This window comes from Leopardus geoffroyi, chromosome A3, assembly GCF_018350155.1.
Source record: "Leopardus geoffroyi isolate Oge1 chromosome A3, O.geoffroyi_Oge1_pat1.0, whole genome shotgun sequence".
NCBI lineage: Eukaryota > Metazoa > Chordata > Mammalia > Carnivora > Felidae > Leopardus > Leopardus geoffroyi.
The window spans coordinates 57,673,492-57,688,639 of record NC_059336.1 but is presented as its reverse complement, the minus strand read 5'-3'; the positions used below and the strand labels follow the sequence as shown (position 1 = coordinate 57,688,639).

The following is a 15,148-nucleotide window of genomic DNA, read 5'->3' as shown; positions in this document are numbered from 1 at the left end:
TGTCTCCCTCTCTCTCTGCCCCTCCCCCGTTCATGCTCTGTCTCTCTCTGTCCCAAAAATAAATAAACGTTGGAAAAAAAAAATTTTAATGACATTTGGATAGTTAACTGGCCTTCAATTCCTGGAACAAATCCCACTTGGTTTAGATATGTTTATAATTGTTATGTCTTCTTCGTAAACTGGCCCTTTTATTTTTATAAAATATCCCTCTTCCTCTCTAGTAAAATTTTGTGTCTTAACATCTGTTTTGTTTTGTTATTTGTATAGCCACTCCAGCTTTCTTACCGTACTGCCATATGGTATATTTTTTCCATCCCTTTACTTTCAATCTGCTTGTATCTTTGAATCTAAGGGTGGATCTTCTGGGGACAGCATAGAGTCTTACATTTTTGTTGTTAAAAACTGGGCATTTTAACATCTTACAGTGATACTTGATACCGATTCTGCCCCCTCCCCTAACTCCAGGTGTTACTGTGGTTTGGTTTTCTGTTTATTTGTTTAGCGACTTGGCTGGACTATTTCAATAAAGTCTATTTCCCTATGCAGACTTTAACATCGCCCTTCAGTCTATACGGTCTTGGGCGTACTCATAATCCCCCTGACCTCTTCCTCTCTCACCCAGGATGACAGTGGCTTGAAGAGGGTCCTCTTTGACTCTTTTGCTGATCTCCCTGTTCAGCTTTCACCTGGTCTGTTGTCTCTATTAACATTGCACCTAGCTGCTAGCCCCCTGTGATTGCAAGTGAGTTCAACATTGTGTTCAACGTGGCTTAACTAGCTCCACAGTGGGATCCAATTAAAGGCAGGTCCCTTTGCAGGATCATCTTTGAAGCCAGTCACTTCTTTGACCTCATGATGACCTTTGACCCCATGATGAGCCTTCTGATCTGTTTCCCTCCAGAGTTCTTCTCTTTTTTTTTTTTTTTTTTTAAATTTTTTTTTTCAACGTTTATTTATTTTTGGGACAGAGAGAGACAGAGCATGAACGGGGGAGGGGCAGAGAGAGAGGGAGACACAGAATCGGAAACAGGCTCCAGGCTCTGAGCCCTCAGCCCAGAGCCTGATGCGGGGCTCGAACTCACGGACCCGAGATCGTGACCTGGCTGAAGTCAGACACTTAACCGACTGCGCCACCCAGGCGCCCCCAGAGTTCTTCTCTTATCTTTTAAGTGGTCTACTTTTCACATGTTGATATCATGGAGCTCCCAGCTCTTCTTACTCGTGCTATCTACATCTCCAGTGTTGTTGACCGTGCCCTTAGGCTTGAACTTCCCTCCGTTCTGTTCCAAGTAGTCAGTTCCCTTAGCGATTCTTAGGGAGTTCTTTGTTACTATGGCCTGCCTCCCCCCTTAATAGAAACTCAGCTCCAATACTCTGGGAAGGGACACGGAGACAGCACTCTGCTTCTCTTCGAGTGACACTCCTGCTTTATGAAGGAGGTGCTGGACAGGGACGGTAGCTCTTAGTCTTCTTGGCTTGTCTTCCCTGGTGTGGAAACTCAGCCCTCTGAGTAAGCAAGGGCGAGAGTGACTGGGGGCCAGTACTCGCGGCCTGCCTCACTTGTGGTAGAATTTCAAGCCTGTAAGTGAGTGGACCTGTACAGAAAAAGGGATCTCTCAGGCACGCTTGCCTGCAACACAGCTTGTGCAACACAAGACGTGGGGCATTGGGGTGGAGGTTGGAGACTGATGACAAATACCGACAGCCTGACTTTCTGAGTAGAAATTGTAGCCCTAGACTGGGAGCTGGGGTTAGAGGGAGTCCCATCCTCTTGGCTGTGCCCACGCAGAGTTTTCTTGACACTCAGCTGGGAAACGGGGGCCGGAACCAGGTCATGCCACAGACTCTCCCAGGTTTTACCAATATTTAGAAGGTTGTCTTTAATTTCTGTATGCCCACAGGCCATTTCCACAGACTGAATGGTTGTTCTTTTTTTTCCTCATGTCTATTTCTTTATTTTGAGAGAGAGAGAGAGAGTGCATGCACACACACGAGCAGGAGAGGGGCAGAGAGAGAAAGGGAGAGAGAGAATCCCAAGCAGGCTCCACGCTGTCAGTTCAGAGTTGGATGTGGGGCTTGATCTCACAAAACACGAGATCATAACCTGAGCCGACATCAAGAGTTGGATGCATAGCCTATTGCTGCATAGCCTATTGCCGCCCAGGCACCTCCGAATGGCTGTTATTTTTATTTTCACTGACTGTTCTCAGTTATGGTCGTCTCCCTGCCACTAGGGAGAGGGTCTGGAGAGTCCCCCACACGGCCATTCTGGAAACGTTTCTCTCTTGTTTCCCTCTTCCTCACACTTTTGCTGCCTTTGGTTTGCACCACTCACGCGAGCTTTGTCTCACACTGTTTTTAATTTTTTTTTTTAACGTTTTTATTTATTTTTGAGACAGAGAGAGACAGAGCATGAACGGGGGAGGGTCAGAGAGAGAGGGAGATACAGAATCGGAAGCAGGCTCCAGGCTCTGAGCCATCAGCCCAGAGCCTGACGCGGGGCTCGAACTCACGGACAGCAAGATCGTGACCTGGCTGAAGTCGGACGCTTAACCGACTGCGCCACCCAGGCGCCCCATGTCTCACACTGTTTTTAGAGAACCGGGATGAAGAGGGCGTTTTAGAAAGAATATCCAGGGCACTGTGTGAAAGTGCTGTTGAACAGGTGGAAGTGGTACCAAGGATTGACAAGGCAGACAGCAAACCTTGACCTGGAAGGCAAAGTGGTCAGCTGCTCTAGAACTCAAGATTTCCCCTCACTGTCCCCTACATTGGCCTTACTTCTCTGACATTACTTGCACTCTCCACTACTATGTAAGACTAAACATGTGCTAATACATTCACAAAGACTTCAAAGGAAAAGCAGGAAAAAACACCTCATACGGACAGCATCTTCATGTATTATTTTTATTTTTTAAATTATTTATTTATTTATTGGGAGACAGAGAGAGAGCAAGTAGGGGAGGGGCAGGCAGAGAGAAAGAGAGAGGGAGAGAGAGAGAGAGAGAGAGAGTCGAACTCAAAAACTGTAAGATCATGACCTGAGCCCAAACCAAGAGTTGGACGCTTAACCGGCTGAGCCACCCAGGTGCCCTGTGCATCTTCATCTTATAGATGAAAAAAAAAAAAAAAAAAAAAAAAAAAACCTGAGGCTCAAATAAGTACAGTGACTTTCCTAGAGTGAAGCAGGTAATTAATGCCTGGCAACAGAGGTGTTCCGAGTCTTAGTTTCGGTCTTGGCAGGGAGCACCATGGGAAACCCTCTCCCATTTCTTTTTTAGAAAACAAAAGTAAAAGTGTGAATAAGAAGATAAGGTGTCTATTCCAAGGAAGTTTTTCATTACAAGCCTATGCATATCATCTTTTCTGAAAAAAAATATTGACCCGATATGGTGACCTGCTTGTGGTCAACATGATGGTCTCAGTTTAGTGACTAAATCTGATCTCTTTTAGAGCCAAACTGCAAAGGAAAGAGAAAAAAAAATACACATGTGCGTTCTTGAGATGTTGCATCTAGATGCCAGCCTTCCTCAACATGTCCTATCTCCGTTTTCCAGTGATCTTTGCTGAGTATGGGGCGGGGGATGGGAGTCATCGACACTCACTAACATGAACCAAAAATATATATAACTCATCCTGCAGTCTGATACGGAAGACGCGTTGAGACTGTTTATGAACAATAATTCTCATTTTCTATTGAATGCTATTCCTCATTGCAACAGAGTTCTTACTTCCATATAGAATAAGAAATGTGATTAAAAATAATAAAAACCAACATTTATTAAGTGCCAGTAATATGCCAGATACTTTGCTTGTTCTCTCTTATTTAATGCTTCTAGGCAATCAATGAGTTAGATATTTTTATCCTCCTCATTTTCAGATAAGGATGCTTTGAGAGGTAACTAATTAGGTAACTAATTAGACAAACAGTCTGTTGTATCGCTTTTTTTTGAACCAGGGGGCCATTAAAAAAAAAAAAATCCTTTAAAATGAAAAATTTGGATGTGCCATGGAGTTTTTTAAAACTAGGTTTTAGATGTATTTCATGAAACTTGTTCTTGTGTTCATTTTTTTTTTTTCTGCATACAATTCATGGACAGCTGGAACTTCTGTCTTTCTTTGGATTACTGCTCATGCGTTCAGTAATGTGTATGCTGCCTTCTCCTCTTCCTCATTCCTAATTTATAGAGACCATACGACTCCAGGACAATCCAGGCTGACGTCTATGGTCTGGCATAATTATTAATAGCTCTTCTTTATTCTCAGAAATGCCCTGGTGTGGATGACAATTTCACCACCACCTTTATTAAACGTTCATCATTAAACACGCCGAGGTGTCATATTGAGGCTGCCCACTAGGTGTCAGTAGTGTAACCCCCGGAAAACACTCAAGGAAAGCATTTCATTACAAAAGTCATATCAGAGCAAATAATTAAGTGCAGTGCAGGAGCTACCTGCAGCCTGTCCATTCAAAACAAGTGAGAGAGCTCGGGGAGGAGAGCGGGATCAGGTGCAGGACAGACAGGTAGCTCCTTACTGGGATCTGGTGGAGAGGGAAGGACTCCTTTCTTAGCCAAAGGACTCCAGTGATATCTGGAATGGACACCCTGGTGTCTTTTTTTAATTTTTGCTCACAAGATGAAGCCAGTGTGCAGTGATGTGAAGAAACAGCTTTGAATGAAGACATGTTTTTCCCCTTCCTAAGCTGCTCTTCCTTCAGATCATGATGGGACGAAGGTCACATAGGCGACCTGGGCTTTAAGGAGTCTACCGAATGACTGACGCACTTGAGCCAGAAGCTGAGTTATCTGAACACGAATCCTTTAAGGGACTCAGAACTCAATGACATGCTCGGACTCTTCTTGGAATGACTCACGGACTGTACGTATATTACCCTTGACCCAGGTGGATGCCCCTGCTCTCCAGAAACCCTCCTCACTGCAGATGCGTGGCACACGATGACGTACAGGGTCGGGGAAGCCCACAGCATGGGTTTTCAAGTGTTTGTGCCTTTCAGTCCCTGGAGCTGGTTGCTATTGCTGGTGGCCCTCAAGTGTCCTGAAGCATCTTCTGATTTGAACGAATCCACAAATTCCACTGCCCAGTGTGAACCTAACGTTCGGTTTGCTGCTGCAGGCTCAGAGCCAGATGAGAAGATATCTGTTTTTGCACTGGATTATGACTATGTGCAAATTCCTTATGAGGTCACCCTCTGGATACTTCTAGCATCCCTTGCAAAAATAGGTAAGTCCCCGCACACCTGGCTGCGAAAATTGTTCTCCCCATGAGATAATGTAAGTGAAAATGTCTTGCCCCTGGTGAACCACGTGGGTTTTAACTGTTACTGATATTGCATCAAAAAAATCTGTTCCTTCGAGTCAAGGGGAAGCCATAACTGCTTTGTGTAAAGCCATTTAATCCTTCGGGACTGTGCTTTGAAATTTGAGCATACTTCTGGGTTCCGGGTTGTTTTGATTTCTTCTTGTTTCAGGATGACAACCATGTGACTATTTGGCACATGAAAATCTTGAGTTCTGTGCATTAAAAAATAGAGCAAGGCCTGTAGGTCTCGGAATGATGCTCCTTAGAGATTTTAGGAGCACATAATGATTCTTCTGTGAAATACTCTTCCTTCATTCTTGGCCATGTAACTGTGGGCTTCATAAATGACTCCCATTGTTTATTCTTTAAAAGCATGACATGGGGCGCCTGGGTGGCGCAGTCGGTTGAGCGTCCGACTTCAGCCAGGTCACGATCTCGCGGTCCGTGAGTTCGAGCCCCGCGTCGGGCTCTGGGCTGATGGCTCAGAGCCTGGAGCCTGTTTCTGATTCTGTGTCTCCCTCTCTCTCTCTCCCTCCCCCGTTCATGCTCTGTCTCTCTCTGTCCCAAAAAAAAAAAAAAATGAATAAACGTTGAAAAAAAAAATTTATAAAAGCATGACATGCGCTCCTTGCAGATTGACAGAAAGCAAGGAGCAAGACAACCACACTCAGTGGTGGGATATGGGGGCATAGAAGATGACATGTCAGTAAGATATAAGTTTATGCCTGAGCCAAATGGAGCCGGTGGGGCACCTCTGGTTTCCTTTGTGAAATAAAGGAATTCGAATTCATGGATTAATTTCTAATCAGGGTTATCTGTGTCAAAAACCAAAGTGATCTTTTACACTCTGTGACCATTTCATCCTTAACTCCACCCCCTTGTCTCCTTAATACCAGCTTATTCCAAAGTGGAAAACTGATGCAGTTATCTCACTTATTAAGCATAACATCTCCTTTGCCTCAGTTATGAACTTTGTTATTTGGGTAGATACACTGTCCTACTGGGATAGAATCCATGAAACATTTTGATGCTTATTTACCCTTTTCTTCTAGCATGGGTATGAAATATGGGTTTAACCACCGGATCTGGCAGTTAACTCCTTGGGATCAGGACTGTGGGTTCCATCTATTCATCTAACTTCCTCCCTGGGGATGACGGGGGTACTGGTGTATTCACTCAAATTCCTAGTGTGAAGAACTCTTGTGTGATTTGTCAAATCATTAACTTACACAAAGGGTCTCATGTTATTTCTAAAAAGTGCTCAAGTAAAACCGGCTTTCTAACAGGGTAACATTCTCAGTTCAGAGCTAGGGTTCTACTACCTTTCATGCAACCACATGGGTGCTGAGATCATTCAAAGTGACCTTATGTGGATCTTGAGTTTTCCTTTGTGAACAATGCTGTAGATTCTGCCCCAGCCCCTCCCCCCAACTCCTTTCCTCTTCACAGTAATGGGTGAAGTCGGTCTGGGAATCAAGGAATGACAGCTGACACTGACGAGCTAGTCACCTTGACTTTCTAGGTCTCTGTGTGCCCAGCTGTGAGATTATTTCTAAGACCTCTTTGGGTGCAAATAAGGATTTTCTAGTGGCAAAGAGATTTACATTCTCTACACAGGGCAATGCAGAAAGGATATATTTGACTTTGGTTTTATGTTGTCATAAAACGTAGATTGTTTTTTAGAGTATCTCATGTGTCCACACTCACCATGCCTAGAAGTTCAGAGGATGGTAAGACAGTATTGTTCACAGGACTACTGGCTTAAATGATCTTGATTTTCATGTTGATGAAATGCAACATACCTTAGAAAAAAAAATAACTTTGGGGCGCCTGGGTGGCGCAGTCAGTTAAGCGTGCGACTTCAGCCAGGTCACGATCTCGCGGTCCGTTGAGTTCGAGCCCCGCGTCGGGCTCTGGGCTGATGGCTCAGAGCCTGGAGCCTGTTTCCGATTCTGTGTCTCCCTCTCTCTCTGCCCCTCCCCCGTTCATGCTCTGTCTCTCTCTGTCCCAAAAATAAATAAACGTTGAAAAAAAAATTTTTTGAAAAAAAAAAGAAAAAAAAATAACTTCAGTAGGTTATCAGTTGGATCATGCTTATTCAAGTTCAATGTCAAACTTGTTAGTCTTTAAGGATTCAGACTACTTCTATACTGTACAAGAAAAGAAGGTCACATTTATTGATTTTTATTTCTTACATGTCAAGTACTGGACTCGTAGTTTTATATATGGTGGCTCATGTGTCTGGGGCAAAAAAATATGACATAGAACTATAACATGCAAGAAATCTATATAGATTTTCTTAGATTCTGTATTATAAAACTAGAATCAAAATATAATTGATAATCATTATATTTATCATTTATTCTTTCATTCAGTCATTCTATCAAGACACATTTATGAAATGCCCATACCATATGTGGAAATGACCATGGTCCCTGGCCTCAAGGGACTAGTTGAATGGGGAAAACAGATGAATTTAGCACTGCCTGATAGGCACTCTGACAGAAGAATATCACAACTCTCCCCCAGTCTTTTTTAAAACATCCAACTATGTGTGTTATAGAAGAACAAAATTATAGAACAAAGATAATACAGAATCACCTCAGACTTTTTGTTTGTCTTTTATTTTAGATCCACCTCTTGGAACACTATAGAAGTGTGTTCCTTGAGTCATTGGGCAGAAGGGAATTGTAGTGCCATCTTTGACTTTCAGGCAGGACTTTGTTATTTGTGGCCATTTAAATTTAGGGCCCTGGAACTGTAAACTCTCTCAAAGTGACTGACTCTATTGTCCATCATGAACGGGAGGAGAGTTGTACAGTGTGAAATGCACATGATGGTTCTCTTTACAATGCCTTACTTTACAGTGCATGGCACCTCTTCCTGCTACCACTGCGTAGGTGTAGCTTAAGGCAGTTGCATGTGGGATCCATTTCAGGAAACTCAATTCCTGGAAGCAAGACCAAACTGGGAAGACACGGGGACTGAGAAAAGCACACTATAGACTCTTCCACCTCTTTTACATATTAAAAAGTTCTGTGTAGTTAAAATAAGCACTAACTGAAGAAGATGAAGAAGAAGAGGAAGGAGAAGAAGGGAGAGGAAGAGGCGTAAGAAGAGAAGGAGGAGAAGGAGGACAAGAAGAAGGAGGAAGGAGGGGGAGGGGAGAGGAAGAAGAGAAGAAGGAGGAAGAGGAGAAAGAGAAGGAGAAGAAGAATAGAGGGAGGAGGAGGGTGGGAAGGAGGAAGAGAAAGTTATCATTAGGAAATGGAGAGAGCAGGACTCTCAAACTCTTGAAGGAGGCCTTAAAGCCTACTTCAAGCCACTGGCTTGAAGCCAGTGGATAGGTTGTGGTTTTGGATTGTCCCTTGATACTAATTACATTCTATCATAATAACCTGCCTGCTGATAATAAATGAAATTCAAAGCTGTGATCAAGGAAACCCACATGCTCTTTGGATGGCTGGACTTAAAATTCCTAAGGATACATTCAATGGCTCTCTGTGGCCTATGGGAGAAATATTCACTCTTTAGCCTTGAACTCAAGACCCCCTAGCTCAAAGTCATCTTCCAACTCTTCTTCCAATATTCATCCAATTCATAATTTCCTCCAGCCAGGTGACCTCCTTGATAAATGTTAGACATATCTGACTGGGCCGTTCCCACCTCTTTTCCTTTTCCACTGGAATTCTCCCCACCTAAAATCTCTCCCATTCTTTTGTCCAACTATGTTAACTCCTTGTCATACCCCAACAGCCTGTTCAACTTCTGCTTCCCATATAAAAGCTTCTTTGGTGAACGTTTAACCTGATCAATCATTCATTTACACACTTGTAGATTCTTTCAGCAAATAGACCAGCTGCTGTGGGCAAGACACCTTGCTAAGCACGTTGGGGAGATATAGAAATGTATGTCATTCTGTCTGAGTTGGAAGAGTCTGGAGGTGAGCAGGGGAGATAAGTCATGCACAAAAAATGATAGAGAACGTTGTTGTTAGATACTGATAAAATAATACAGTAATTCAGAGGAAGACATATGATTTCCTTGGGAAGTGGTTGGGAAAGGTTTGAAGACTGAGATGGACCTAAACAGGTTGAAGAAAAGACAACCCAGGCAGCATTAATGGTAAACGAAAACTAGAAAGGTGTACCGCAGGGAAAAGATGTGTAGTTGGCTGTGATGTAGGATGGATATATAAGGATAGCGTTGGGTGGGAGGGATATTGACTTGGAGAGAACGCCAGAGTGACCTGCTGTGCCCTGATCTCTTCTTATATTTGTAGAAATAGTCAATGTACACTTCGCTGTATACTTACGCATTGCCTTGCTTTTGTCTTCTTATTTGTTAATGTCTTATTTCTGAAATTCCACCAACAGCTGGAATTGTAATAAACATGTTTGGTTCTCCACTTTATACACAGTGCTTCCCGGTGGGTTGGTCTTGGCCCAGGGATGCTTCCCAAATGCCCTCAGTTTAAAAATCTGTGAGTTGCTTTATGTGCCTTCAGAGACTTAGGTGGGGACTGAGATGATCAGATACATGTGGTTTGGAAAAGTCATCTGGCAGCAGGAAATAGAGTGGACTAGGGAATTGAGGGTGAGATAGGAGAAGAAGCTAATGCAGTAGTCAGGATGGGAAATGAGGAGCCTTTAAAAAAAAGCGGTGGTTGTACAAATGGGGAGGAAGAGCTGGTCTTTAGGGGCATGGCTGAGAGACATAGCTGATGAAATAGGGAGCTGGTTGTAGGAGGGGCAAAGTTGACAGGGCTTCAGGGATTGTGACTCGATTTCCTACTTAAGTGGCTGACCGGCTGGCAGTGTCATAGGTTAAATAAGGAAAATAAAATAAAGGACTGAATTTTTGTTTATTGGTTTGGGGAAGGGAGGCTCGGAAGAAGCTGATGTTTAGGTGACTGTGATTGACTGCCTGAGCCCTGAAGGTGGGTTTTGCAGGAATGCAAAGGAACTCCACTCTCTTCTCTCCTCTTCCCCCACTGCCCTCCCGGATCCTGTAAGGTGGGGAAGCAGGGAGGGGCAGGAGAGGGGACGACTGGCTGAAGACCACTCTGGGACCTGCTCTGGGCCTGGCATGTTAAGTACTGGATCTTGTTTAAAGCCCCCACAACACTTCCAGTCCCTGCTATGCATGGGCATCTGAGGCTCAGGGATGCACACCAGCCTACCCAAGGTCCCCTCTGCTTGGTTTTAGATGGCCTCTTGTATACCAGTCTCCTGGTAGCTTAGTGGCCAGAGCCATCTTATTTGCAAACATCTAAATGTGGTTCTCTGCTTTTCCCTAGGCTTCCATCTTTACCACAGACTGCCAGGCCTTATGCCAGAAAGCTGCCTCCTCATCATCATTGGGGCTCTGGTGGGCGCCATCATCTTTGGCACTGACCATAAATCTCCTCCTGTCATGGATTCAAGCATCTACTTCCTGTATCTCCTTCCACCCATTGTCCTGGAGGGTGGTTACTTCATGCCCACCCGGCCCTTCTTTGAGAACATTGGCTCCATTTTGTGGTGGGCAGGCCTGGGGGCCCTGATCAATGCTTTTGGCATTGGCCTCTCCCTCTACCTCATCTGCCAGATCAAAGCCTTTGGCCTCAGTGATGTCAACCTGCTTCAGAACCTGCTGTTTGGTAGCCTGATCTCGGCTGTGGACCCTGTGGCCGTGCTGGCTGTGTTCGAGGAGGCGCGTGTGAACGAGCCACTCTACATGATGATCTTCGGGGAGGCCCTTCTCAATGACGGCATTAGTGTGGTGAGATGTCAAAGCATGTCCCCGGGGAGATGAGGAGTCAGGTGAAGCTGGAGACAGCAGTCCATCCTCTGGGCAAATGGAGAAGGCTGAGCATGACTGCGTCAGGGCAGGACAGGAATAGGCTTTGGTCAATAGAGTGTAGCCAAGTTCTGGTGACTTCTCTTAGGATCTGTTACAAATAAATAATTGCTCACTAATGCTGCTTGTCATTCAGTAACCAAATAGCTTCTTTAAACAGAGGAAAAGGAGAGGACAGATCATTTTTTAGTTAAAATCAGGTTCTCAGAAGAAACTGTTGTCAAAAGCTCTTCTGGTCTTTTCACTAGGATAATCCGTACTTTACCATTTTTCTTTTCTCTCATTCACTGGACCTCACCCTCATTCCCTTCATATGCTTTTCGTTTGTTTTGTGTTTAACATGTTGCATGCAATAATGAATTTAAATAAAAGATGAGGTAGGAAGGGAGTTGAAAAGGATTTGCAAAATTGTGTTAGCAGCCTTGATTGCATGACTCCTACAGAATATGTGAATGAGGCATTTTTGTGTAAGGACTCCTTCTGGGGAGAAGCTGAGAAAAACTTCACAGGCTGTCAACACAGGGCATTGAGGCCCAGAAGACGTCTTTGGTGCTGGAATATTCAGGCAAGTCAGCCCATTGCTTAGTTTCATTACATTACCTCAAACCTTTACCAGGTGTTAGACTGTGAAACTTTTTTTTAAATCGTTTATTTATTTTTGAGAGACACAGCATGAGCAGGGGAGGGACAGAGAGAAGGGGAGACAGAATCTGAAGGAGGCTCCAGGCACCAAGCTGTCAGCACAGAACCCGACTCAGGGCTCGAACTCACAAACTGAGAGATCATGACCTGAGCCGAAGTTGGATGCTTAACCGACTGAGTCACCCAGGTTCCCCTAGACTGTGAAACTTTTATATATAGTTTGATTTGCTTTTCTTATCTTTTTTAAAAACTTATTTTTTTTAATTAAAAAAAATTTTTTTTTAACATTTATTTATTTTTGAGACAGAGAGAGTCAGAGCATGAACGGGGGCGGGTCAGAGAGAGAGGGAGACACAGAATCTGAAACAGGCTCCAGGCTCTGAGCTGTCAGAACAGAGCCCGACGCGGGGCTTGAACTCATGAACTGTGAGATCATGACCTGAGCCGAAGTTGGACGCCCAACCGACTGAGCCACCCAGGCACCCCAAAACTTATTTTAGAGAGACTGTATGAGTGGGGGAGAGGAGCAGAGGGAGAGAATCTTAAGCAGGCTTTGCACTAATGGGGGGCTTGATGCCAGACCCTGAGATCATGTCCTGAGCAGATATCAAGAGTCGGAAGCTCAGCTGACTGAGCCACCGAGGCTCCCCTACTTTTCTTATCTTTAAATTTACATCACACCACATAAGTGATACAGGAATGCATTTTTAACATAGAAGTTCCAAACAGTACAAAATTACACAGCATAAAAACACAAAAGCTTCCACTTTCCCCTCTCCTCGCTCTCTAAGAAAGCCCTTTGATCAGTTTGGCATTTTCCTTCCCTGTCTTTTCTTTTTTTTAATGTTTATTTATTTATCTTGAGAGAGAAAGCACACGCGATGCAAGGTGGGGGGAGGGGCAGGGAGAGAAGGAGAGAGAGAATCCCAAGCAGTCTCCATGCTGTCAGAGCAGAACCCTATGCCGTGTCTCAGGAATGGTGAGATCATGACCTGAGCCAAAATCAAGAGACAGATGCTTAACCAACTAAGTCACCCAGGCACCCTCCCTGTCTTTATTATATGCATATGTGAGCGCATGCGTGCATGTGTGTGTGTCTAGATATATATTATTTTGCATAAACTGGGTGGGGTTATATTATATGCATTGCTTAAATATAACAATTCATTCTATATCATTTGTTATGGAGTATTTCCCAGATTATATTGATGGTAAGTTATTTAACCGTTTCCTGATGATAGAAATTCAGGTTGTAACCAAATTTTCACTTTTGAAAACTACAACATTGCGATGAATATTATTGTTTCTGCATGAGTATTTTTATAGGGTACATTCTTGGAAATGACATTTCTGGGTTAAAAAGTGGGTACCTTAAAAAATTTAAAAGATGCTGCTCATCCAGTTGGTGAGGGAAGGATTCTTCCCCCAGGGATAAGGAGTGACACCCAACAATAAACAGATGACAACAGTTAGATACATACACTCATAGCCCAGGGGAGGAGGACATTGCACACCATGCAAGGCCACGTGGGTGCTGCACTTGGGAACAGAGAGAACAATCAGGGATATGGGAGTAAGGCTTTGTGGTAACAAGAAGTGAGGTACCTCCTGGTTCCCCCAGGATGATGTGATTGGCTTGTTTCAAATCATTCCACAGGCTGTCATGAGACTGACGCCTGATACTCAGGAATGAGCTAGTATAGGGCCTGATCCCATTGATAGGAAGGGCTATTTGGCCAGTGAGCGGTCAGGCTGAGGAGCAGAACTTGGAGTTATGCCACTCAGGATCCTCCCCGTTTTACCAAATGTCAAGGTAGTACACAATATTGGACCTTAATTTTAGTTGTTATACCATAGCTGCGAGAATTTTCCAGAAACTCTACGTGGTCTTACATTTCCATAGTACATTAAATGCACGTTTTCTTTTATCGATGTCTACAAGAGTTATTTCTTCTTAATGTTTTCCAATTGAATGAGCACAAAAGGGTTAATCTTGTTTGTTTTAATTTGTATGATGATATGAAGCATCTTTGCAATGATCTTGGATCATTAGTGTTTCTCATTCTGTAAATTGGAAGTTCATATCCTCTTAGGGTGGCCAGACTTTAAAAACATGAAGGACACTCAGTTAAACTGAAACTTCTTATAAACAATGAATTTTGGGGGGCGCCCGGGTGGCTCAGTCGGTTAAGCATCCAACTTCGGCTCAGGTCATGATCTCACGGTCCGTGAGTTCGAGCCCTGCGTCAGGCTCTGTGCTGACAGCTCAGAGCCTGGAGCCTGTTTCAGATTCTGTGTCTCCCTCTTTCTCTGACCCTCCCCCGTTCATGCTCTGTCTCTCCCTGTCTCAAAAATAAATAAACGTTAAAAAAAAATTAAAAAAAACAATGAATTTTTTATATGTCCCAGTTATTGTATGCAAGTATATTATCTTGTCCATTTTTCTTTGCTGTTTTTTTTTTAATTTTCAAGTGATTTGTAGAAACTCATTGAATTATCTAAATTTTAAACTTTTGAGTATTACATACAAATCAACTATTTTCTCTTATTGTGTCACTGAAATGTTTTTAGGGGCACCTGGGTGGCTCAGTGGGTTAAGCATTCGACTTTAGCTCAGATCACGATCTGGTTTGTGGCTTCAAGCCCCACATTGGGCTATCTGCTGTCAGCATGGGGCCAGCTTCAGAACCTCTGTCCCCTCTGTCTCTGCCCCTCCTCCACTCATTCTCTCTCTCTCTCTAAAAATAAATAAACTTAAAAAATTTTTTTCTTAGGTTATGGTATCTTTTATCCTATAAAAGTTATAAATTTTTATAAGCTCAAACCTAATGTACTCTTTTATTGACTGTGGTTTTCATATCTTGCTTTCAGAGATTATGCCCAACCAGAGATCATGCAAACATTTTTTTTTTTAATTTTTTTCCCTTTTACCATTAGTTATTTAATTCATCAGGCACCCAATATTTTACGGTGAGGACTTTATGCAAAAAATAGATAGTGCAAGGAGCAAAAGGCTCTTAAAATGTAACCCAAGATATCTAGGATGGATTCACCAAGTGAAGGAGAAAAAAACCATACATGAAGTCAGACATCAATTAACTTATTCATAATGAGAATCTCTAACTGTTCAGCAAGATGCTAGACTCATCAGGGCTACACATTCTTTCCTTCTGGACAAGTTCCACAGGAAGCCACGTTGTCTGAAACTGGGAGGAGAGACTGGGACTGCCCATGGAACTGCCACGGGAATGACCTCTTGCCATGTGCTTCAGAATCACTTAGGTGGGACTGATGAATATTCAGATGTCCAAACCCCATCTCAGACTCTCTGGGAATGGAGCCT

At 43.5% G+C, this 15,148-nt stretch overlaps 1 protein-coding gene across 1 annotated transcript in view; it reads left to right on the top strand.

Moving 5' to 3' along the window:
* Nucleotides 1-4,482: 4,482 nt before the first annotated feature.
* The window catches only part of SLC9A4 (solute carrier family 9 member A4), a 66,164-nt gene continuing 55,498 nt past the window's right edge, over nucleotides 4,483-15,148 (top strand). Inside the window, exons 1-2 of the mRNA XM_045445571.1 lie at nucleotides 4,483-5,244; nucleotides 10,622-11,085. Coding sequence (XP_045301527.1) covers nucleotides 4,959-5,244; nucleotides 10,622-11,085 — 750 coding nt within the window. The 5' untranslated portion in view covers nucleotides 4,483-4,958. The remainder of the gene's footprint in view (nucleotides 5,245-10,621; nucleotides 11,086-15,148) is intronic.